Consider the following 24,464-nt stretch of genomic DNA (forward strand, 5'->3'; position numbering starts at 1 on the left):
CCTCCAGTTTCTTTCGGGGATGATTATGGGACATTTTTATTATTTACATGTACAGGAATAAGATTGGCCACAAGTAAATTTAAGTAATATTTTATCCATGCTAATAAGAAAATATCGTGGTTACAAGGTAGAACTCCGTCGTGTTTGCGCTTTAAAATTAAAAAAAAAATCGCGTTTGTCGAAATGGACGAATACTGTTATACTTCGTCGGGATGGCAAATTGTGTTTCCACCTTTGTTTCGATTTTTGTGATCATAAATAATAAACGTAAGACTTTATAAGGTTAACGATAATGATACTTTATTTCTTCTCGTTCGATCACCAGACTAAAAACACCAACAGCTTTAAATATAACATTTAACGTGGTAAGGCTCACCCTTAGACTGGTTGGATTGTAAAATTTCTTGTTAAGTTGAAATATTATTTTTAGTGTATGATGTTTACAGTTTGGATTTAGGATAGTTAAAAAGAAAATAGTTCATTAATAAAATGACACCAAAGAGGGGTTTCTATGACAAAAATACGAACTGAAACGCCGGTTTAGAAAATACCCAGTCAGATTTCAGACAATATGGCGTATACGAATGCCACTTGACAAGTCAGTAGTCTTTGATATAATGAGAAAAATAGCATTAAATTCATTAAGATAAATACCTCATCTAGCCACCAGGCTGTAACAATGACATATGTAAGAAGAAAACCGATTAATTGCGCAAGGTTAAGTTAAACAACACTATTAAATAGTAATTATTGTCCCCTACCGGTTTCACCGCTCTGCGAGTCTGTCTGTCACACTTTCCTTGATCCTACGATAACTGTATTTCAATAAATATTTATCCATCATCTCATCTGGATCGGTGACTGTAAATCCATCTACTGAATCTGGTAAGTTGGTCATAGTTAGCTTCTTTTTAGGACTCATGAGTCGCCAGTCCTTTTGTTGCAAGTCCAAGGCATACATTGGGACTTGTAACCGTACAACCGGTCCCAGTTCCACCAAGCCGGAGGAACCAGTGGCATATATCCCCATGTCAAGAGGTGGAGGGTCATGTGCATAAGGATGTGCTCCTCCTACATGGGCTTGGTTCATTCTTCCAGCAAAGGCGTCTCTGGGAGAGATGTCTCCTCGTCTTGCGCAGGTATTGGTGACTCCGTTGCGAAAACCGGTTCCTTGATTGGCGTGGCAGTATATAAATGGTTAGGTTCCTTTTTGGGAAATGGACAGGGGTCTTCTTCATGTGGGGAGCATGGCCGGCTTCGTAGGGGTATATACGCTTCTACCCTAGAAGTGGGACCCGCTGGTCGTGACATGGTATCGGGTGCTTTTGTTTCCACGGTTACTACTGTCTCCGCCAGTTTCCACCCGGCCTCCCAGTCCTTTGTCTTGTTAAGCTTTGGAGCCTGTGAAGTTGCTCTGCACACTTAAAAAGCTTCCTTTGCTGCAATAGCAGCCTGACTTTTAAATTTTAATGGGCGGATGATTTTAATATAATATTTTGGGAAAATTGCCAAATAGAAGGCTTTCGGCCTCCGTAAATATATCAGTAAACTAATTTTTCTTAGCAGCATTAATCATATTTGCAGTACTATATTTCAAGTTTTTGAAATTATCATAATTCACATCAGGTTTGTCCTGTTTAAATAAACGAAAAGCTTATCTCTTTCGTTGATAGAGTTAAGAATGTCAGAAGTAATCCACGGCTCTGTCCGCTGTTTAATTCTAACCTCCTTAACAGGTGCAATATTGTCTAATACTGACAAAAATAAACATTTAAAATTATCCCATGCTACAGAGGCAATATCGCCGTTCATAACACTACTCCAGTCTGTACATAATAAACTTTGCTTAAAATTGTCTTTAGTGTAATGTTTCAAAGTTCTTCTTTTCACAATGTTATGTTACCAACAAAACTTCTTGAAATTTTCCTTGTGGAGCCCATACATTAAATTAATTATATGAGGCACTGTAGGCAATTATTTGAAATGACTAACATTTGTAATGAATGAGTTTTTGGTAATGTTTAATAAGATATTTAATGAAAATTTCATAGTAACTCATATTTAATATGGTTTTAAAATTTTACAATACGATATTTAGGCAAAGGGATGAATGATGAGCTAATGGATGGAGCGACAGCGGGAGCCATGTCAGTAATATCGGAGACCGGTTGTTCAAATAGAGATGTATTCAAACAATACTTGGAGACCCATGTCATGAAGTAAGTCAATCGAAATTAAGTTACATTGAATTGTTTATTTGTTCAAATGTTTAAATTATGTGTTCGCCAAAATTAAAAAACAATTTGATAATCACATTAATATTTTCCTTTTTTATGTGAAAACATACTTGTTTTGTTACGAATTTTTGTTGCATTTGTTATAATATAAACAACCAAACGACTAACTCAACACAGCCGTATGCAAATAAAGTTATTCCCCGTATCAAACCTCATTCTACACGTCATTGCAAGCGCCAATGATCGACCAATCAGAGTGGCCGATTGGACAAGAAGCGTCAGAGCGATCCAGACATACAACTGTCAGCTGAAAAACGAGGTAGTTTTTTGTAAACAAACCGTTTCCGATAGACGTTCGCGTTAAAACTTGTTTGTTATGTATATTTTGTTAACATATCGCGTTATATTTTATTTGTTTATTCGCAGTATCCACTATTTTCAGCAATATTTCTAGTATATTTGTTGCCATAGCAATCCGAATTCTTGACGTAGGAACAAAACAAAATGACGTGCATAATCCGCATATTGCCATCTATTCATGTTTTAAGTTTCGTGAAAAATATGAACAACTGTTAAAGTTATCGCAGGATCTAGAAAAGTGTGACACACACAGCGCAAACCATAAATCCCCTCCGGTTTCTTCGGTAGTGGACTAATACTAATGCGTAATGTTAACCATATATTAATTAACAAGCAAATTCGTAAATATCCCCCGCCAAATAAATTGTGTTTATGGATGGTTGTACAACTTAAAGAAAAGGTATAAGTGAAGGGTTGTGCCTGATAATTGAGAACAATTACATCAGGACATTTTGAGAATCCATTTTAGTACGGTAGAACACTTACCAAATAAGGAATATTTAATCAAAATGTGTGATTTTGACCTTTGTGTGTGAATTAGATCTTAATTTACATATTATGTGATAGTGTTTTGTCAATTTTATTGCATAATGCCTAGAAGAAATTTTCGTGAACGCTCAGATGGCTTGGATAAATTGTCGAATATGCAATTGCTTGAACGGTTTAGAGTTAATAGGAATGTTACTTTTAACTTCTTATGAGATAAAATAATTTCATCAGTGTACACCACTTTAAATACAGGAGCTTAAAAATATTGTCTGCATAAACAATTAGAAATGTAAAACTGTTATCCCATAAATGTCAATATTCATAATCACAAAATCATAATGAACTGTTAAGTGAAAGGTTTTATTGCCACTGGTTTGAAACTGTAAGCGATGCGTTTAAATGTTGTGGTACTAGTACCTGTCAAAGAGAACTGTCTTTGGTTGTCAATGTTGATGTTTCTGTGATCTCTTTTGAGATTTTCCTATTGTTTTTTTCTAAAATGGCTGGATCCCGTTAAAACTGAGCACTGGCATTGAGCTTTTCAGAAACACCACACAGTGCCCTATTGATTGCCTTGCTGATTCATGATATCACACACATTCATATTTTTTTTCCCAAAAATATACAATGAATTATGCTGAAGTCACTGAGATTCAAGGACTGTGTACTGTAGTCTGTATTGTTTTTCACTGCCACTGGATTAGTGAATGAAAGAAACTTTGGTTGGTCGTAGAATAGTGTCAGAGAATAACAAGACTATAACGATAATTTGAAAACATTATTTATTGTGTAATATATGCTGTTGTTTGAAAATTGTATGTGAGTTTATCTCATATTTAAAGCATATTCTTCTGTGTGTTTACAATAATATTAAAAAAGCACATGACTACTACTTATTAATACTAGCCATAATTGTTAAAATCTAAAGTTAAAGTAGCAATAATGGACAAATTAATGAGATGTTAATTTATGTTGTTTTTTTTATTTCTGTGTGGATATTCAAAATGATATTTTTACAACATACCGTATCATTTTGATAGTAGGCTACAATAAATCATAACTCTAGCCAGTGTGAAAAGCGCAGTCGGTATTGCAGTATGCTCAATACTTTTTTGATTGATTTATTATTGGTTCGAACCGTGGAAGTTCTTACATTTTTTGTGTAAGTATGTGTATGTTATAGAATTCAATTATTATTTATTATTGCCACTTCATTGTTGCTTTAAATATACTGATAGACCTATATATAAATTATCAATTGATTAACGCGTATTTAAATATTGCATTACACTTTTTTTTTATTTTGTAAAATAGATAATTTAAGATTTATTATTATGTTTTAGGTCACGCGCGTTGTGACGTAGACAGCGGGTTTGCTGTGTTAAAAAGGCCTACAGACGAAGCGACGTAGAGACGAGTTGGCAGCGGTTGTGGACGGGTCGTGTAGCACTAACGCTGCAGTTCGTTACCCGGCGTGGTGCTGGAGTAATTGGAAGTCGTTCATAGGCGAACACTTCAATGTGCTTGCTACCTGGCATATGGTTAGCAGCAATTATTACATTGTAGAAAATGTCCTGGTATGTTATACGCAAATAGTTTAATAACAATCCTACTGATTTGGGCAAAATACTAAAAATACAATTTATTATAAAATGTGTCCTTCCGCTGCAGGAAAAATCAGTTCTTCCGAATGTCGTCTGTCTACCCCGGCGTTGTCATGGCGAAGAAATGCAGCGAAGGTGAAGAAACCTCTTTGTGTTCATTGAAGAACCATGGCTTCCCCTTCATGAACACCGACCGTCCAGTGCAGCTGCTTGCTCCTTGATTACTTGCAGCACGGCGCGACTACTTTTGTGATTACGTGCGACCTCTATTGTCATCTCGGGGTCATGTTAATGTATTATGGATTCTATACGTTTGTTTGTATAACAAAAATATATAAACATTCCCTTTCCGATGTCATTTAAATTATAAAATAAACTACGTACGTTTTTTTTTTTCGTGAAGAAAAACATAAATTAATATTTACACATTATATGATATAACCAAACAGTAATACATGTACGTCATCAGTATCATCAACAACCTTGAAATTATAAATAATTATGACGTACATTTCCAAATAAAATATGTACCAAGTGAGTTTGAAAATAAAATTACATATATACGACTCGGCGTCAAAATTACGACGTAATGACGCTCACTTAAGGGTCACATGGGCTAACGAAAATGTAACTTCGTTTAGGTTATCGTTGGAAAAGTTTGACATTTATACATATATGGAATAGGAAAAGAACGTAGATACCAAAAATGAAAAAAAGTAAAAATCGAAATTTCTGTCATTTGTGCTGGTTTTCTCAAGGCGCGATACATATGTATATGCATCACTGCTTGTAGAATAAAAACACTTGAATTGCGTTAAAGATTTTGTTGTTTTATATTTTTGTTTCCGAAGCCGGGTGTTCTTAAATCGGTAGGCCTACCGTGAGGGTGAAGAAGACCCTTTGAAGTAAGGTGAGAGACCTTACTGCGTTTGGTGTGTGATCCAAACAATTTCATTTCTTCGCGACAACTATTGCATTTCAGGGCAAATAGCTGTGTGGACGAAGGTGTTAATTCGTAAATTGTGTACGTTGAGCACATGGTGATATTACAGTGAACTGTTATATAGATGAGGACACTTGTTAACGGCGTTATTTATTATCCTTGGTTTGCAAACGCAGATTCAATCCTTTAACGGTAGCAACATGCCCTGGTCTGTACTTGAAACCGAGCCTATCACCATGGTCTTTTAAAATTTATCACAGCTATTCATCGTATAATTTTAGCAATTCCTTAGGAGGACCAATTTATTGTGTATTTCAGATGACGTTCGAATGCTGGTTTGCCGGATGCGAAAGGATTTTTACAACTCGTGATCAGCTGAAGAACCACGTAACCACGGGTACCTACGGGTGGTTTGTCCGTGGTGCAGCGAAGATGAGAAGTCCAAGAGACGGATGGTTGACCACAAGAGACATGTGAGTGTCACGTCGGGGTGATCGCGGACGATGAGAGACTTCACTTCTTACGTGAGCGTTGTGGGTTCTTCTTGGCCATAAATCCAGATGATTACAAGCGTGCCATTGGGACACCGGAGGAGGGTCCTGACATATCCCTCAGTGCTGTTGCCGCCCCGCCTCATAGTCGGAAGTTGACCTTCGAGCAATTGTTCAATGACTTGGAAAGTCCAACGAAGTCACCAAACACATCATCACCCATATATCATCCGAAGTCTCCTGTGGAAGTACCCACATGTCAACCGAAGTCTCATGTGGAAGTTATTTTCTCAGCAGATGGGCATCACACCCCCCTGAAGTCTCTACCCCGTCCACTTCAAGCACCACCATCCACACAGCCCCTCCCGAAGTCTCTTCCCCTTCAACTTCAGGCACCACCATCCACACAGCCCCTCCCGAAGTCTCTTCCCCGTCAACTTCAGGCACCACCATCCACACAGCCCCTCCCGAGGTCCCTTCCCCGTCAACTTCACGCACCACCATCCGAACAGCTCCTCCCGACGTCCCGAACACCAGTCAGTCCTGCACAGAATACTCCCGTGTTGCAGGTCTTATCAAACTGCATTTACAACGAAAATACATTAGCATTACATAAAACAATAGTTTTAATATTATTCAACGGCTTGTGGTAAAGAATCAGCACAATATGTAATCGACTCAATTATCATTTTCAGAAGCCTCGGTAATACAGGCTAAACTCAAATAAGCGATAATCGAACTCTTATGTACTCTTGTTTTTTTACTCGAGCTTTTTTTTAGATCCAATGTTTACATTTATCAATGTAAAGCATTTACTGACAAACTGCAAAATGTGTGAAAAGGTCCATATAAAGCGCCATCTTAAACGTACCAAAACATCAAATTTAATCTATTTTTCGGGAATTGTATGAAATGTTTTAGCTTTATGCTGATACGAGTATATAAGTTCGTATTACTCAGGTTCAACGTCGATGAATACACAACTAGAATAACATTTAACAAAACGTAGTACATAAGAATAATAATTAGTAGAGTTTTATTCATTTGGGTAACATCTTTTGTATTGAAATAGTTTCGTTAATGTGCACTGTTGGGACATTTTCGTTTTTCTGTACTGATTCGTTCGTACGACACATAGACACAATTTAGTTTATGCGACAAATAGAGTTCACTTGCTGTATTCACCAAGTTCCTCGTAAGAATAACAAAAGATTAAAATTGTGCCTTTGTTTTGTTTTTATGTTTTTCTCATGAATTTAGGGAAATGCGGCCATGATAGCCGGATTCTAAGGGGGAGTAGCGTATTCTAACTGTTTGAACGTGGACATGTGGCTGGGGAGCATAACTATCTGCTTAGGGACAGTGGCTATCCATGCAATCAGTGGTTTCTCACTCCTTATTTAAACACAGCCAATGCAGCACAGGTGAACTACAACAGGAACATAACAAGGTGTTTTTAATTACAATACAATATTTACAATATTTATTAAAAATACGAGAGCATATGTCAATGATATTGTGAAATTAAACAATAACTGGTTATGGTTAGTGCTTTTTATGTCCCCCCCATCCACTATAGTGGGGGTCATATTGTTTTTGCCCTGTCTGTTTGTTTGCCCCAACTTTAACATTTTGCTATAACTTTGGCAATATTGAGGATAGCAACTTTAAATTTGGCATACATGTGTACCTCATGGAGCTGAACATTTTGATCGATGTCATCCTTCAAGGTCAAAGATATAGCTTCAAAGCGGCGCAGAAGGGGACATGTGCAAGTACATATGATTTGAACAAACTAACATGATATTATGGCATGCGTTCACTTGAAAAAATAACTTTAATTTGCAATCTATTTTACTTTTTATGTGAGATTAACTATACAATTACTTTTTCCAGCTTTGCACATTGGTGAGTCCACAGTCATCAAGGGATGCACAAGTGGATTCTGAACAATGTTTGAATGTTTACATATACAATATGTTATTATAATCTTAAAAAATAATATAAAATGTGGTTTTGATATGCATATTTGTATGTCTTAAATACAATGGGATTGATATTGCATTTATGAATAAGAAACTCAAACAAGACAATTACAAAACAAAACACTCCTTAATTTATTGTGCTACGTGTGTTATGTATTGAAATGTAATAGTTTTTTTCACGGTTGCATTGGATTCTCTGACGGCTATACGTGATGTGTGGGTTGTCAGATGCACAGACACTTCATGGGTGAGACAAATAAAGGAGAACACTAGGTCTCAACCATCTCGGCCTGTTTCCAGAATTCCGGTTCTGTGCGGAAGAGAGGAAAAAACATAATATCAGTTTCACATTAATATTAACCTTTGTTAAAACTTAAATAGTACATTTCAAATTTTGACAAATCACAACTAATGTTTTCTTGGCAAAGTTTTCTTTTTTACTGTTACATCACCCTGATTAAACACTGCTGAAATACAATGCTATATTTAGTAAATACATTTTGATTCCTCCAGGGGATTTTTGCATCGACACCATGCATCCACTTCAAACACTGAGTGGAAACCATATGGTTGCTGCAATGAAGGATCTGCTGAGAGAAGAAGCTGGCAATCCATATTGTTTATTGAAAGGAAATGGCATGTCACTATACTGTTACCATTCAGAGGAGGGATACCTTTTTAGTTTTACTCATACATTATTTCAAGTGATATTTTATTCATCTTAGAGCCGGACCATTATGCAGGATGGGAGGAGACGGGGTTTTGTGGAGAGCTCTGGGAAGGCAGCTCTTCCCAAAACACTACAGTTGACAGTTTTAGAGGAGAAGTTAGTCATATTGTAAACATTACCAATTGCAAATAAAATAATGATGCAGATCAAGCATTTGTCCGTGGTTTATATTATTATTTTATTTTTGCAAAAACAACCTTTTTCAGAATGGTGTATAGTTGTTCACTTTGTCCAGCTCTTGTCCTTAGTGCCCAAAACAAGGTGGTAGGTGTGCAAGGTGGAGGGGCCGATACTGGTCTACTCAAGAGACCCATGCAGGAAAATAATGGGTACAAACATGCTTACATGTTTGTAATGTTAATCTAATATTATCAATTTAAATCCTTTTCTTTGTTTTTGACAGCGCACTTAAAAGTCAATAATAAATGTCATTAATAATATAAGGCTTAAATTGGCATTGAATATGTCATACTAAAAGGGGGACAGCCTCATTATATATATCATGCATGAACACAAGTCAACAGTGAAACACATACTCTTTAAGTGTTCATACTTTATAGAAACAGAATTATAATCATTTGACCTAATATATTTTGATTGTTTATTTATCAGATACCCAGGAACAAGGAGAGGGAAACTTTCAAAACCTCCTACCGCCCCAAAAGGCAACATAAGGATGAGCGAGGACAACTGCGCGTTTGAAGTGCGCGTGGAGTTTCAGAAGAAGACGCTTTCGCCTACATTGAAAGACAATCGGGTGAGCAACTAAATGTGCTACTAATGTTTGCAATGCTAGTGATATCGAAGCATAATAATGGTATTGGTGAATAGGCTAATGACGGTTAAGAATATGGTGATGCTAATTTTATCAGTATCATATCATCATCGTGGTGCAGATGGAATGGTCATTTATAAAGACATATTCAGTTTGAAAACAGTTCGTATATTAAATTAAACACATAAGACAAATATTGAACCATCCAGCCGAGCACCCATCCAAGATCACTATGCACATCGCATAGTTTTGTAGTTCCAATTTTGCATTAATTTGGATCCCTCTCAGCATTTATCTCATTTATGTCATAAAACCTTGTGTAGCAGTCCCTGTCATTTAGTTTAGAACAAGTAGGTGTTTATATTGATTTCTATTATATACATCAGCTCCTTGAGGAAGAAATACGCCAGAAGTTTGCCTTCATTGAGGAAAGGACGAGGGCAAAAACACGCACAAGGAAGATAGCCGCTAAACGCGCTGCTAGACTGACTTCCCAAAAACAATCGGAAGGAGAGTCTGAGAACCGTAAAAGACTTCACATACAAAGTAGGCCATCCACAGCCGGTCCGAATCCCGGGACACGGAGTCAAACAGACGCCAGTATCTTATATATTTTGAACGTAACGTGCCGATATATCAAACACAAAAACTCGCCATTTATTTGTTATATAAGGCTATTTCGCTGAATTTTGAATGTTATTTATCGGAGCAACCCAGACTTTGACCTGCTCACCAGTCTCTTGTTTATTTTCTATAAGTGAAATCAGTGTTGAATTCGTATTTGAAATTTACTGATGTTGGCTTTGTCAGTCAGTCGCTAGTATACTCAAATAACTATATATACGAAACTTCAACAAAATAGATAAACTTACGCTAAGAATGATAACACGCATGGTATTCGAAAAATCCACTTTAGGAGACATACACATCTGAGTTGGCGTAAAATATATTCAGGTATGACGTAATACAAACCCGCGGTCGGTGAAAGATCTGATGTCGTCATAATTTCTAAACACTACGCACTTTAAAGGGACCTTTTCACAGTTTGGACAATATAAACAAAACAAAAAATTCACATTCGCAAAGTTGCGTTGTTGTTATGATATTTTTAAAGAAACAGTTATATGAATATTTACCATTCTCTAAAATATGTATTGTATGCATCTTTTGACAATTTATACATCTAAATATTCAAAAGCGTTGCAACGCGCTTATATGATATCGATTGTACAAGTGTTTCATTTTTATTACAGTTGTGGAAGATGGATGCATCCGAGGCATCGATGACGGACAGTCAGTGGATAGAGTGGGCGGTCGAGAAAGGCATAAGAGCAAATACACAGGGAGTGTATATCGTAAGTGAATTGCCTGTTTCAATTACTTGTATTATACTTCTTAAATAGTTTCAATATTGACAAAGAAGTGTGGCTCAGACACATGACGGCATATAGATTTTTATCACAAATATATTAAGGTAGATATTCATATATAGTTACAATTTTTTTTTAATGATCTCGAATATACACGTGTTTTATTCTGTTTCAACAGTGGAGCGAGCCAGAGGACGACGAAAATTGAGAAGCCGGCCATCATGGAGGAGACGCCCGCCATGCAGGACGCCATTTCACCGGCACCCACGTCTGTCAGGTTAAGGTTGTCAGGTTCGTCCAGGCCGTCATCCAGGGCGTCCGACCTGTCCAATTCGTCCAGGTCGTCCGACCTGTCCAGATCGTCTAGATCGTCCCGAGCGTCCAGGTCGTCGAGTTCGTCAATGTCGTCCAGAGCGTCTACGTCGTCCAGCTCCCTGTCGAGGTCGTCCAGTTCGGACTCGGAGTACGTCCCGTTTGAGGGCGTCACCTCCGACGAGGATGTCCCTCTGGTGGCTCCGCCGGTCCCTGTGGTGGCTCGGGTGGTCCCTCTGGTGGCTTTGCCACCACCCAGGCCTGATAGGCGAATGAGAAATAGGATTACGGAGGCGGAGGAACTGGCCATAAACATGGTATTCGCAGAGGACATTGTCTTGACGTCCTTGTTAGGCAAGAGTATAGGCATCGAAGTCGTGAGACGAAAATACAAACGGGCGACCATGGGCCGTTTGGGCTTTGAGCAAAGATCCGAAACCTGGCCAATGCTCGTGCAGCTCGCCTGGCGGCAGGTCCTATGTAGAGCCCTAGACCGGCTGATATTTCTTATATGTTTTTATATGCTTTTATGTCTTTGTTTAAATGAATATGTATTAGTATACATTGTAAGTACTGGTTCAACCCAGGAAAATACTTGATTATTTGTAAATGTTTTTATATGCTTTATGTCTTTATTTAAATGAATATGTATTAGTACATATTGTAAGTACTGGTTCAAACCAGGAAAAAACTTGATTATTTGTAAATGTTTTTATATGCTTTCATGTCTTTATTTAAATGAATATGTATTAGTATACATTGTAAGCACTGGTTCAACCCAGGAAAATACTCGATTATTTGTTAATGTTTTTATATGCTTTTATGTCTTTATTTAAATGAATATGTATTAGTATACATTGTAAGTACTGGTTCAACCCAGGAAAATACTTGATTATTTGTTAATGTTTTTTATATGCTTGTATGTCTTTGTTTAAATGAATATGTATAAGTATTATTTTAATGAACATATGTTAGTATGCATTGTAAGTACTGGTTCTACTCAGGAAAATACTTGATTATTTGTTAATGTTTTTTATATGCTTGTATGTCTTTGTTTAAATGAATATGTATAAGTATACATTGTAAGTACTGGTTCAACCCAGGAAAATACTTGATTATTTGTAAATGTTTTTATATGCTTGTATGTCTTTGTTTAAATGAATATGTATTAGTATACATTGTAAGTACTGGTTCAACCCAGGAAAATGCTTGATTTTGTTTCCTTTTTATACATGATCATTGATAAGTACTGGTTATATTTACTACCCAGGATTTTTGTCTGAAAATAAAATATTATTACATAGTTTGTAATAATATAACAGACAGTCACTTGTTGTATTTTGCTTTGAGCTAAGCGAAAACACTTTTCAAATACAAAAGTGCCTTGAGCTAAGCAAAACACTTTGGAATCAAAAATGGACTTGAGCTAAGCCAAAACACTTTAAAAAACACATACGTGCGAACATTTAGATAATTAATAATTGTAATAATATAACAGACAGTCACTTGTTGTTGTATATTGCCTTGAGCTAAGCGAAATCACTTTACCAACACAAACGTGCGAACAAACTAAGTTATCCATATGTTGGATCTCGACTTTGAAGGATGACCTTGACCGATGACCTTGACCATTAACCACTCACGATGTGCAGCTCCATGAGATACACTTGCATGCCAAATAACAAGTTGTTTTCTTCAATAATGCAAAAGTGTATATTAAATGAGCGATTTTGTCCTATATATTTCACCTTTGACCTTGGAGGATGACCTTGACATTTAACCATTCAAAATTTGCAGCTCCACGAGATGCACATGCATGCCAAATATCAAGTTGCTATCTTCAAAAATGCAAAAGTTATTTCAAAACTAACACTAGCGGTGTTCACCAGGGATCCATCTTGGGGCCACTACTTTTCTTAATATATGTAATGCAGGCAGTGGTAAAGAAACGGTTATTTGGTATGCTGATCATTGTGCAAATAGAAAGATCTAGGGCATATTGGTTTTGGCCTGTCTGTCTGTCTGTCATTCATCGTATGTGTGTGTTCAAAGAGAAATAAGCGAAAACATTGGTTTCAGTTAAGTGGAGTCTACCTGGTGGCCATCTAAAGATATAACTATCAATAGATGTCCACCCTTGCACCACGATAAGGTCGGTAGACAAGCAAGGGGCTAGGACCGGTTGATTACCAGTCCAAATTACAAGGAATCAAAAGCTCAACTAAACACAGAGCTAATTAAATTGACAAAATTAACAAGAACTAGAACAAGAAAATTAAAACAAGCAAAACGCATAACTCCCACTACTGGTTCGCTGACGTAGTAATATCTTTAGATGGCCAACAGGTAGACTCCACTTAACTGAAACCAATGTTTAACCCATCGTGACGTCACCATTAATGTAAAGAATGACTACACAGCATTTAATATGCAAGCTAGTACACGCTAACCCGACTATTTCATTGGCTGATTCAATTCTCTATATATAGCATTACATCGTTCTATTCTTCATTTCTACTTTGAAAAGCAAGCAGGATGGATGCGCCAAAAACTATTGTTCTTGTTGCACCAGCAGACTTTGCGCAGTTAGATGCGTTGGTGAGCGGCTGGTTGCCTGATGGAATGGATGCGGTGTCGCTTGAGGTATATGGCTTGCCGGGGTTTGGATTTTGGGATGATAACGAGGTGAATGTTGTGATACAGCACATGCTTGATCACTACATTGATTTCCGTATCCTGAAGGATGACACGCCTTATGTGGCAATGTATCCTCCCGCGGTACCACCGGCATCACCATTAACCCCAGCATCGCCAGCCGAGCCAGCTAAGTCTGATGGTGTAATTGTGAAGGAAATCGAAGATGAGGTTTTTCTTTTGTCATCCAGAAATGTTGCCGTGTCAAGCGTGCTGATCCGACATCGAAGCACCGAAAGCCTCTTTGAGAATGGGGAAAATCTGATCAAAGGGACCATAAGGGAAATGTCAGAAAGGTAAATAATTATTAAAATGTGCGTTGTATATTAAGCATGAATTGTGTTGGATAAATTATAATCATTCTGTTATTTTTGGTCATTTATTGCACAAAAAACTTGCAAGATCTTTTGATGATCGTCAAAAAGTCCGACTCCACTTTGTAACATGAAAACGACGTCAAAATTTCACAACTCGGCGTAAATTCAACACATAACGTTTGATAACGTCTAGATATATTATGTTATATAATCAAACTGCATTTACAACGAAAATACATTAGCATTACATAAAACAATAGTTTGAATATTATTCAACGGCTTGTATCTTATATATTGTGAACGTAAAATGCCGATATATCAAACACAGAAACTAGCAATTTATTTTTTATAATAGCTATTTTGCTGAATTTCGAATGTTATTTATCGGAGCAACCCAGACTTTGACCTGCTCACGAGTCTCTTGTTTATTTTCTATAAGTGAAATCAGTGTTGAATTCTTATTTGAAATTTACTTATGTTGGCTTTGTCAGTCAGTCGCTAGTATACTCAAATAACAATATATACGAAACTTCAACAATATCGATAAACTTACGCTAAGAATAATAACACGCATGGTATTCGAAAAATCTACTTTAGGAGACATACACATGTGAGTTGGCGTAAAATATATTCAGGTATGACGTAATACAATCCCGCCGTCGGTGGGAGATCTGATGTCGTCATAATTTCTAAACACTACGCATTTAAAGGGACCTTTTCACAGTTTGAACAATATAAACAAAACAAAAAATTCACATTCGCAAAGTTGCGTTGTTGTGATGATATTTTTGAAGAAACAGTAATACTGAACATTTACCATTCTCTAAAATATTTATTTTATGCATCTTTTGACAATTTAAACATCTAAATATTCAAAAAACGTTGCAAAGCGCTTATATGATATCGATTATACAAGTGTTTCATTTTTTATTACAGTTATGGACGATGGATGCATCGGAGGCATCGATGACGGACAGTCAGTGGATAGAGTGGGCGGTCCGGAAAGGCATAAGAGGAAATACACAGAGAGGGTATATCGTAAGTGAATTGCCTGTTTTAATTACTTGTATTATACTTCTTAAATAGTTTCAATATTGACAAAGAAGTGTTGCTCCGACACATGACGGCATATAGATTTTTATAACAAATATATATAAAGGTAAATATTCATATATAGATACAATTTTTTATTGATATCGAATATACACGTGTTTTATTCTTTTTCAACAGTGGAGCGAGCGAGAGGACGACGGGATTGAGAAGCCGGCCATCATGGAGGAGACGCCCGCCATTTCACCGGCACCCACGTCTGTCGGGTAGAGGTTGTCAGGTTCGTCCAGGGCGTCCGACCTGTCCAGTTCGTCCGACCTGTCCAGGTCGTCGAGTTCGTCAATGTCGTCCAGAGCGTCCACGTCGTCCAGCTCCCTGTCGAGGTCGTCCAGTTCGGACTCGGAGTACGTCCCGTTTGAGGCCTCCGACTCCGACGAGGATGTCCCTCTGGTGGCTTTGCCACCACCCAGGCCTGAGAGGCGCATGAGAAATAGGATTACGGAGGCGGAGGAACTGGCCATAAACATGGTATTCGCAGAGGACATTGTCTCGACGTCCTTGTCAGGCAAGAGTATAGGCATCGAAGTCGTGAGACGAAATACAACCGGGCGACCATGGGCCGTTTGGGCTTTGAGCAGGTTCGAGCAAAGATCCGAAACCTGGCCAAGGCTCGTGCAGCTCGCCTGGCGGCAGGCCCTATGTAGAGCCCTAGACCGGCTGATATTTCTTATATGTTTTTTTAATATGCTTTTATGTCTTTGTTAAAATGAATATGTATTAGTATACATTGTAAGTACTGGTTCAACCCACGAAAATACTTTATTATTTGTAAATGTTTTATATGCTTTTATGTCTTTATTTAAATGAATATGTATTAGTATACATTGTAAGTACTGGTTCAACCCATGAAAATACTTGATTATTTGTAAATGTTTTTATATGCTTTTATGTCTTTATTTAAAGCCACACACCTTGAAATGAAATACACTTTAATTAATACATATGGATGCAATTTGAAAGTGTGCAAAATTGTCGTTAAATCTATAGCCTAGTTAGCAAGTAATTTTTTAGTTTTGAAACGGCTTTTAAAACCGAAAGTAGGATTTCCATACGTATACATATGTGCGTCAATTTCGAAAATCGTGTTTATTTTTAAGTTTTAAAGTTAAAAAAGACGGATTTCTACCTCGTAACCGCCAGATATATTATAATTGGCTTAGAAAAATTAAATCTATAGCCTAGTTTGCAAATAATTTATTATTTTTCAAAGGGTACCGCTTTTAAAACCGAAAGTAGGATTTCTGGACGTATACGTCCGTTTCGACAAACGCGATTATTTTTAAGTTGTTAATCGCACAAAAAGACGGATTACTACCTTGTAACCACCAGATATATTCTAATTGGCATATATAAAATATGTCTCTTATTTATTCTTAAATTTACTATGCCAAATAAGGTGTGTGGCTTTAAATGAATTTGTATTAGTATACATTGTAAGAACTGGTTCAACCCAGGAAAATACTTGATTATTTGTAAATGTTCTATATGCTTTTATGTCTTTATTTAAATGAATATGTATTAGTATTCATTGTAAGTACTGGTTCAACCCAGGAAAATACTTGATTATTTGTTACATTTAGTTTTTATATGCTTTTGTGTCTTTGTTTAAATGAAAATGTTTTAGTATGCATTGTAAGTACTGGTTCTACCCAGGAAAATACTTGATTATTTGTAAATGTTTTTATATGCTTTATGTCTTTATTTAAATGAATATATATTAGTATGCATTGTAAGTACTGGTTCTACCCAGGAAAATACTTGATTATTTGTTTATGTTTTTTTATATGCTTTTATGTCTTTGTTTAAATGAATATGTATTAGTATACATTGTAAGTACTGGTTCAACCCTGGAAAATGCTTGATTTTTTGTTTCCTTTTTATACATTACCATTGATTAGTACTGGTTATATTTACTACCCAGGATTTTGTCTGAAAATAAAATATTATTACATAGTTTGTAATTATATAACAGACAGTTCCTTGTTGTTGTATATTGCCTTGAGCTAAGCGAAAACACTTTTCAAACACAAACGTGCGAACAAACTAAGTTATCCATATGTTGGATCTCGACTTTGAAGGATGACCTTGACCATTAACCACTCACGATGTGCAGCTCCATGAGATACACTTGCATGCTAAATAACAAGTTGCTTTCTTCAATAATGCAAAAGTGTATATTAAATGAGCGATTTTTTCCTATATATTTCACCTTTGACCTTGGAGGATGACCTTGACTTTTAACCACTCAAAATGTGCAGCTCCAAAAGATACAAATGCATGCAAAATATCAAGTTGCTATCTTCAAAAATGCAAAAGTTATTTCAAAACTAACACTTTCGGTGTTCACAAGGAATCCATCTTGGGGCCACTACTTTTCGTAATATATGTTATGCAGGCAGTGGTAAAAAAAGCTTATTTGGCATGCTGATCATTGTGCAAATAGAAAGATCTAGGGCATATTGGTTTTGGCCTGTCTGTCTGTCTGTCATTCATTGTATGTATGTGTTCCAAGAGAAATAAGCAAAAACATTGGTTTCAGTTAAGTGGAGTCTACCTGTTGGCCATCTAAGGATATTACTATCAATAGATGTTCACCCTTGCACCACGATGAGGACGGTATTACAGGCAAGCGGCTAGGACCGGTTGATTACCAGTCCAAATTACAAGGAATCAAAAGGTCAACTAATCACAGAGCTAATCATATTAACAAAATTAACAAGAACTAGAACAAAAAGATTAAAAAAATTGAAAACAAGCAAAACGCATAACTCCCACTACTGGTTCGCTGACGTAGTAATATCTTTAGATGGCCAGCAGGTAGACTCCACTTAACTGAAACCAATGTTTAACCCATAGTGACGTCACCATCAAGGTAAAGAATGACTACACAGCATTAATATGGAAAGCTAGTACTCACTAACCCGACTATTTCATTGGCTGATTCAATTCTCTATATATAGCATAACATCGGTCTATTCTTCATTTCTACTTTGGAAAGCAAGCAGGATGGATGCGCCCACAACTATTGTTCTTGTTGCACCGGCAGACATTGCGCAGTCAGATGCGTTGGTGAGCGGCTGGTTGCCCGATGGACTGGATGCGGTGTCGCTGGAGGTATATGGCTTGCCGGGGTTTGGATTTTGGGATGATAACGAGGTGAATGTTGTGATACAGCACATGCTGGATCACTACATTGACTCTCCGTATCCTGAAGGATGACACGCCTTATGTATCCTCCCGCGGTACCACCGGCATCACCATTAACCCCAGCATCGCCAGCCGAGCCAGCTCAGTCTGATGGTGTAATTGTGAAGGAAATCGAAGATGAGGTTTTTCTTTTGTCATCCAGAAATGTTGCCGTGTCAAGCGTGCTGATCCGACATCGAAGCATTGAAAGGCCTCTTTGAGAATGGGGAACATCTGATCAAGAGATCATAAGGGAAATGTCAGAAAGGTAAATAATAATTAAAATGTGCGTTTGTATATTAAGCATGAATTGTTTTTATATAAATTATACTAATTCTGTTATTTTGGTCATTTATGCACAAAAAACTTGCAAGTTCTTTTGATGAACGTCAAAAAGTCCGACTCCACTTTGTAACATGAAACGACGTCAAAATTTCACAACTCGGCGTAAATTCATCAACACATAACGTTTGATAACGTCTGGATATATTATGTTATATAATCAAAACTGTATTTACAACGAAAATACATTAACATTACATAAAACAATAGTTTGAATATTATTCAACAACTTGTGGTAAAGAATCAGCACAATATGTAATCGACTCAATTATCATTTCAGAAGCCTCGGTAATACAGGCTAAACTCAAATAAGCGATAATCGAACTCTTATGTATGTAAATATATAATTTGTTAAGTCGTATGTGTTTAAATATAGGTTTGCTATTTAGCTGAACGACATGACTGTCACTCAGTTAGTTTTAAACGAGCATTGTTTGACATGTTCACACATTCGAGTATTGATGTCTGTATATATTCTGTCACTTTAAAGTGATATTATGGGCATTTTTTCACTGTTGCATTGAGCTGAAAAGAATTAATAGGTCAAAAGAGTTAGTTAAATTATGGTTACTGACCAATATTTGCAACTCATCTTGCTTCCAGTTGTTTATAAAAATATATTTTATATTCGAAATTTTATATGACTGGTGAGTCCTCTAAGCCGAAATGATCCGTAAAACAGAATAGTGTCTTTGTGTCGTATGAATGAATCTGCACTAAAACGTAATTTAGATTCACATCGAACATTGAATTATTTCTGTCATCAGTTGTCAAAACGAAAGTATGGTTGATATTCAAATGTATTATTTTTCTCTTTTCTGGATATTGTTTTTAGTATGTGTTGTAAAACCAATCATCTTTTTTTACCGCTAGTGTAAGTTAGGCATCCCACCACCTTCCAATCGTTAGGCGGGAACCTTATCCATTACACCACCTTGACCTAAAGTATAATTCAATTGTTTGATAAGTATATGTATGTTTATATTTATAACGATCTGAATACCGTCATTATTTCATTTGTGTGTACTGATTTTAAAATGCATCCATTAGCATTTCAATGAAAATTGTGATTGAAACTGGTTTACTGTACTATTGATAAAATAAAAATGTGTGTTCAAAAGCATTAAACAAATCCCTGTTTTTCATCGTTTATTGCACAGGTATAGCGCACGAAGACAGCCCCGACACGGATCAAATACCAGATACGATACCTAAGGGAATCTTCAAACCAGTAATCTTGCCAGAAAAAACCAACCATTATTACATTTGACATGGAAACTACTGGACTCAGTATGTTGTGATACAAACAATTGTTGTTTTAATAATTGTGTAGAATCAATAACAGGGTGCCTGTTCCCCAAATGGATTTCCAAATAAAAGGAAATATAATGTAGATAAATATGGCAGAAACTATTATTGCATGCTGTTTATGCTCTACTGATCATTTATTACAATGACTTTTTATGGTGAAAAGAATAAGAATACTTGTATGACAATATTATAACATGTTTCATTAAAACAAAAATTATGTATTTTCAGAATGTCTTACATCAATACTCGAATATTCCAATATTTTAATGCAACGTTGCATCCGAAATATCAAGGTAGAAAATCTCTAAGTGTTTCATCATTTCTACAAAAAACACGTCGCTTTGGATCAAGTTCCATTTATATTGGCCATATTACAATTTGTGTGAGCTTCTGAAGTCGATTTGTATCGACATATTAAAGACTGTAACTTTGCTACATGAAGCAACTGTAAATGCATGTTGGCAAATGATGAAAGCGTCAATGAAAAAGCTCCATATGTTCAACTGCCTTGGGCAGTGTAACTTCTTTCTAAAGAAGATTCATGTTTAATTAACAGTCGTTGCAAGTCTTCGGACATTATGAAATGTGAAATGGAATCGTTGGGTTAAAACGAGGATTATACAATTTGTCAAATGGTATTAATTTATATGAAATGTGTAAAAAACGTATTATATTTGTATTTCAATATAAATTAAAATAAAGTTAAGTGATATTATGGGTGTCTATCGCAACAACAAAGACACAATTTTGTTGTACGGATCATTTCGGCTTACAGGACTGGGTGGTTCACGTAAGATTTCGAATATAAAATATATTTTTTTATAAACAACTGGTAGCAAGATGAGTTGCAGATAATTGGACAGTAACCACATTTTAACTAACTCTTTTGACCTGTACATTCTCCACAGCCACTTTTTTCTTGTGTGCATTTTTGGTGCGGGATGCGGCGCTATATGATATGCCCGGAAAATGTTCTGACGGTTTAATAAGGGGGTGGGGTTTTAAAAAAGACCCCCCGCTAATTTTGCCGGGCTAATTTTGTTTTCAATATACAATGTCAAACACTAATTGTACTACGAGAGTTGTATCGCATAAGTCATTACAAAAATGGTATAAATAGGGATGAATACGTTAGTAAGTCTAAGAACGTTTGTTCGCAAACATGTCTGTGTACAGTCGTTTTGCGAGGCTTAGAAATCTGAACCACGAGCCTTCAGTCGCTTTCAAAATATGGACCATAGACTTCAAACCTTTGAAGGCAGGCCATCCATACGCAGGGTGTCAAAGGAAGACCTGGCTAGCCAAGGGTTCATCTACGACCCTTGTGTCATCTCCGACACTATTTTCAATTGCGTTAGATGCGTGTTTTGCAATGCGCACATTTCCATTTGGAACATGGACACAGTAGATGTGAGACTTAGGCATCGACAGCTGTGCCCCGCTTGCCCTTTTGTGTTCGATTGGAACATGAACAAAGAAGAAGAAGTGAGACTCAGTCATCGACGGTTTTGCCGTTTGCTTGTCCTTTTGAATTTGAATTTTTTGACTATGACTTATGCTATAGGTACTTGGAAATCGAGTTTGAAAAGCAATATGAAAGAGATAATTATGGAATTGTGGAAACAGAAAGCGATCAAGATGTTCATTCTAGCGATGATAACCAAAAATATTTAAATAAATCGGTTGATAGCCTTCAAACCGAAGATGACCAAAGTATGACGAATACGATGATTATAGTGATTTGGATGAGCTGCTAATGGCGAAAATTGATAAGACTTGTACTCGTACCCGCTACAAATCTAATCGAAAACAAACTGAAAAGCAGCGTAAAAAGGCTGAACACAGGCTAAAAAAGAAACAAAGAACAAAATACGCAATGCAAAACGAGATCAAAGCAAACATATTACCAGGACAGAATCGACGATGATAATTACATACCTCAAAAAGGTTCCAATGATCAAGATGCAGAGAAACATGATAGAAAAATGTGTTGGGTTTGCAGAACTAATGATGCTTGCGATATACTAGAAGAACAGGTTTTCGAATCTTACGAACAGTTTTTGGACGACCAATATAGAGAAGAAACCAATTTTTATTCGGACGAAATCAGTGGCATCGATGATGAAAAACAAAATCAGGTTGAACGTCTATGGGATGAAGAGACCGAGTATATTATTTTTTTTCTGACTATGAGGCATTCGTTCAATACATGGATGAATATGAGAGGCAACATCCATGTATTTGTATAGGAAGTTTAGGTGTATTTTCGATAACGCTACGACTCAAAACATTTGAATATAAGCAATCATAACATGGATATTGAAAATGAACAAAGAAGATGTAAGACTCAGGCATTGACAGTTATGGCATGTTTGTTCTTTTGTGTTCGATTGTGCATGTATGTGTTATAAAAAAAACCTAAAACGATTTTGCGTATTGTTTGTTTTTCGAGAAGTATCAAAAATAAACACAAAAAAACAAGCTATAATACAATACATTTTATTCAACAATCACGATGTGACACAATTGATGGGTAAATTTTGTCATCGCATTGGCACTAAACATTTCAAAACGTTCTCTGTTTCAAGTATCGCTTGGATAATATCTTCTGACTTCTCCGACCGTGGAAATCTATTGCGCCACATATCCAGTTTCCACCGTGAGTATAATTATACATCAAATCGAATCTGCACCGGTTCGCTTTCGTAGCAAGAACTCTCAAAGTTTCGTTTGTCACATCCTTGATCACAAAACACCAAACCGAAAAGGTATTTCTTGAAGTACAAGACTCCATTAGTGCGTGTTGAATTTTGATTTTTCCGATATTAGTTTTTCTTTCAGTTTCCTCGACAATTTCATCAAATAATCTCATGATCGTTTTTGTTGGTTCTAGAGCAGCCTTGCGAGTCGCATACATTTCGATCTGATTCAAAACATCCTATCTTGTATTTTGGTTGACACGAACTGCTTGTCATGATGATGATTGGCAAAAGAATGAATGATTTAATCTATATATGAAGTATTTATGCAACTTGTGACCACTATTTAATGTTCATTATGCGTGCGTGTGAGTACTTTTGTGTGATTTTACTCGTTCTTGTGGTGGAAACAAATGCGTTAGGACGTCCAAACCCAAACCCAATTTTATGAACAGTCTTGTTTCAAAGCCTTTACAGGATAAATCGATCGTTGTCACAAATGGGGATTTTTATGTGTTGGTAAACGTAACCTTTGATTATCTGTCATTATACGACGATGTCAACGAAGATTTACGTTTGTTCAACAAATGGATGAAAAACCCAGAGTTCAGTTTAGAGGCACATGAGCAACAATGCAAATCCATAGGTCTTTCTAGATGTCCAAATAAGAGAAAAGCGTTTTCGAAACCGGTATACAGTGTAGTCTATAGTTTTGTAGTGGGAAAAATGGGTATCACTTACGATACACCCCAGTCTATTAGTTAGATTGCAGATTGAGCCGAAAACGTACTCTATCAGTGAGTTTGTGGAATCGGCGTACACTGAGATTTTACACACGCTTGGATACCTTTGCTACCGTACAATTTTTCATTAACCTATATTGGAAGTGAAATTTGTGCAAATGGGATACAAGGTCATGCCATCATCAGATTCAATACTGAACTGTGTACAACGTTAGGGACATGGTGCGATGTAAATGTGCAAGGTGCTAGTCCCGAGAGACTGAATCATGCGTTAACACGAATCAAAGATGCGTTATTAAAGAGAAAATTGAGTGATTTGGCATTATACAAGCACGTCAAAGAATATGATCTAGGAGTAGAATATATCCCTCATAAGTCCAAAGAATTACGGGACGCACTCGCACAAATTAAGCAAGAAATGAGTGAGATCCGCTTAAAAATCGATGATAAAATTGACTTTAACGATGATCTCTCTGACGAGGATTACTTTGACGAGGATTACTCTGACTATGATTCGAAGAAAAAGAAAAGCGATGCAAATGTTCCAAATATCGACTTTCTTACCTGAAAATCTTACCTACAATCGTGGACAAACAACACAGATCTGTCAGTAAAAAACGATACTATCGTTCACCAACAATTTCACGATATTCGAAATGTTGCAACAATCCAAAAAGACCATAAATCTGCCAGTTCAAAACGATACTGTCGTTAACCAACAATTTCGCAATTCAGATACTATAAACAAGCATAAAATGGTAATTAA

The 24,464-nt window shown here is 36.5% G+C and overlaps 3 protein-coding genes across 4 annotated transcripts in view; 1 reads left to right on the forward strand and 2 right to left on the reverse strand.

The window, feature by feature from the left end:
• The window catches only part of LOC127862856 (nucleolar and coiled-body phosphoprotein 1-like), a 270,717-nt gene that overhangs the window by 244,172 nt on the left and 2,081 nt on the right, over window positions 1-24,464 (reverse strand). The gene's annotated exons all lie outside the window — the stretch shown is intronic.
• The window catches only part of LOC127862871 (uncharacterized), a 249,354-nt gene that overhangs the window by 129,360 nt on the left and 95,530 nt on the right, over window positions 1-24,464 (reverse strand). The window lies entirely within an intron of this gene.
• Window positions 7,441-12,432, forward strand: LOC127862862 (bromodomain-containing protein DDB_G0270170-like). Of its 2 annotated transcripts, XM_052402120.1 has the most exons (5): window positions 7,441-9,168; window positions 9,452-9,596; window positions 10,001-10,160; window positions 10,868-10,969; window positions 11,163-12,432. In XM_052402120.1, exons 1-5 carry the CDS (start codon window positions 9,047-9,049, stop codon window positions 11,264-11,266), a joined length of 633 nt encoding a protein of 210 aa, XP_052258080.1. In that variant the 5' UTR covers window positions 7,441-9,046; the 3' UTR covers window positions 11,267-12,432. The 2 variants fall into 2 exon arrangements, with proteins under 2 accessions (XP_052258080.1, XP_052258079.1); XM_052402119.1 differs by lacking the exons at window positions 7,441-9,168; window positions 9,452-9,596; window positions 10,001-10,160 and having other exon boundaries at window positions 10,176-10,969.

This window comes from Dreissena polymorpha, chromosome 16, assembly GCF_020536995.1.
Source record: "Dreissena polymorpha isolate Duluth1 chromosome 16, UMN_Dpol_1.0, whole genome shotgun sequence".
In the NCBI taxonomy this organism is placed as follows: Eukaryota; Metazoa; Mollusca; class Bivalvia; order Myida; family Dreissenidae; genus Dreissena; species Dreissena polymorpha.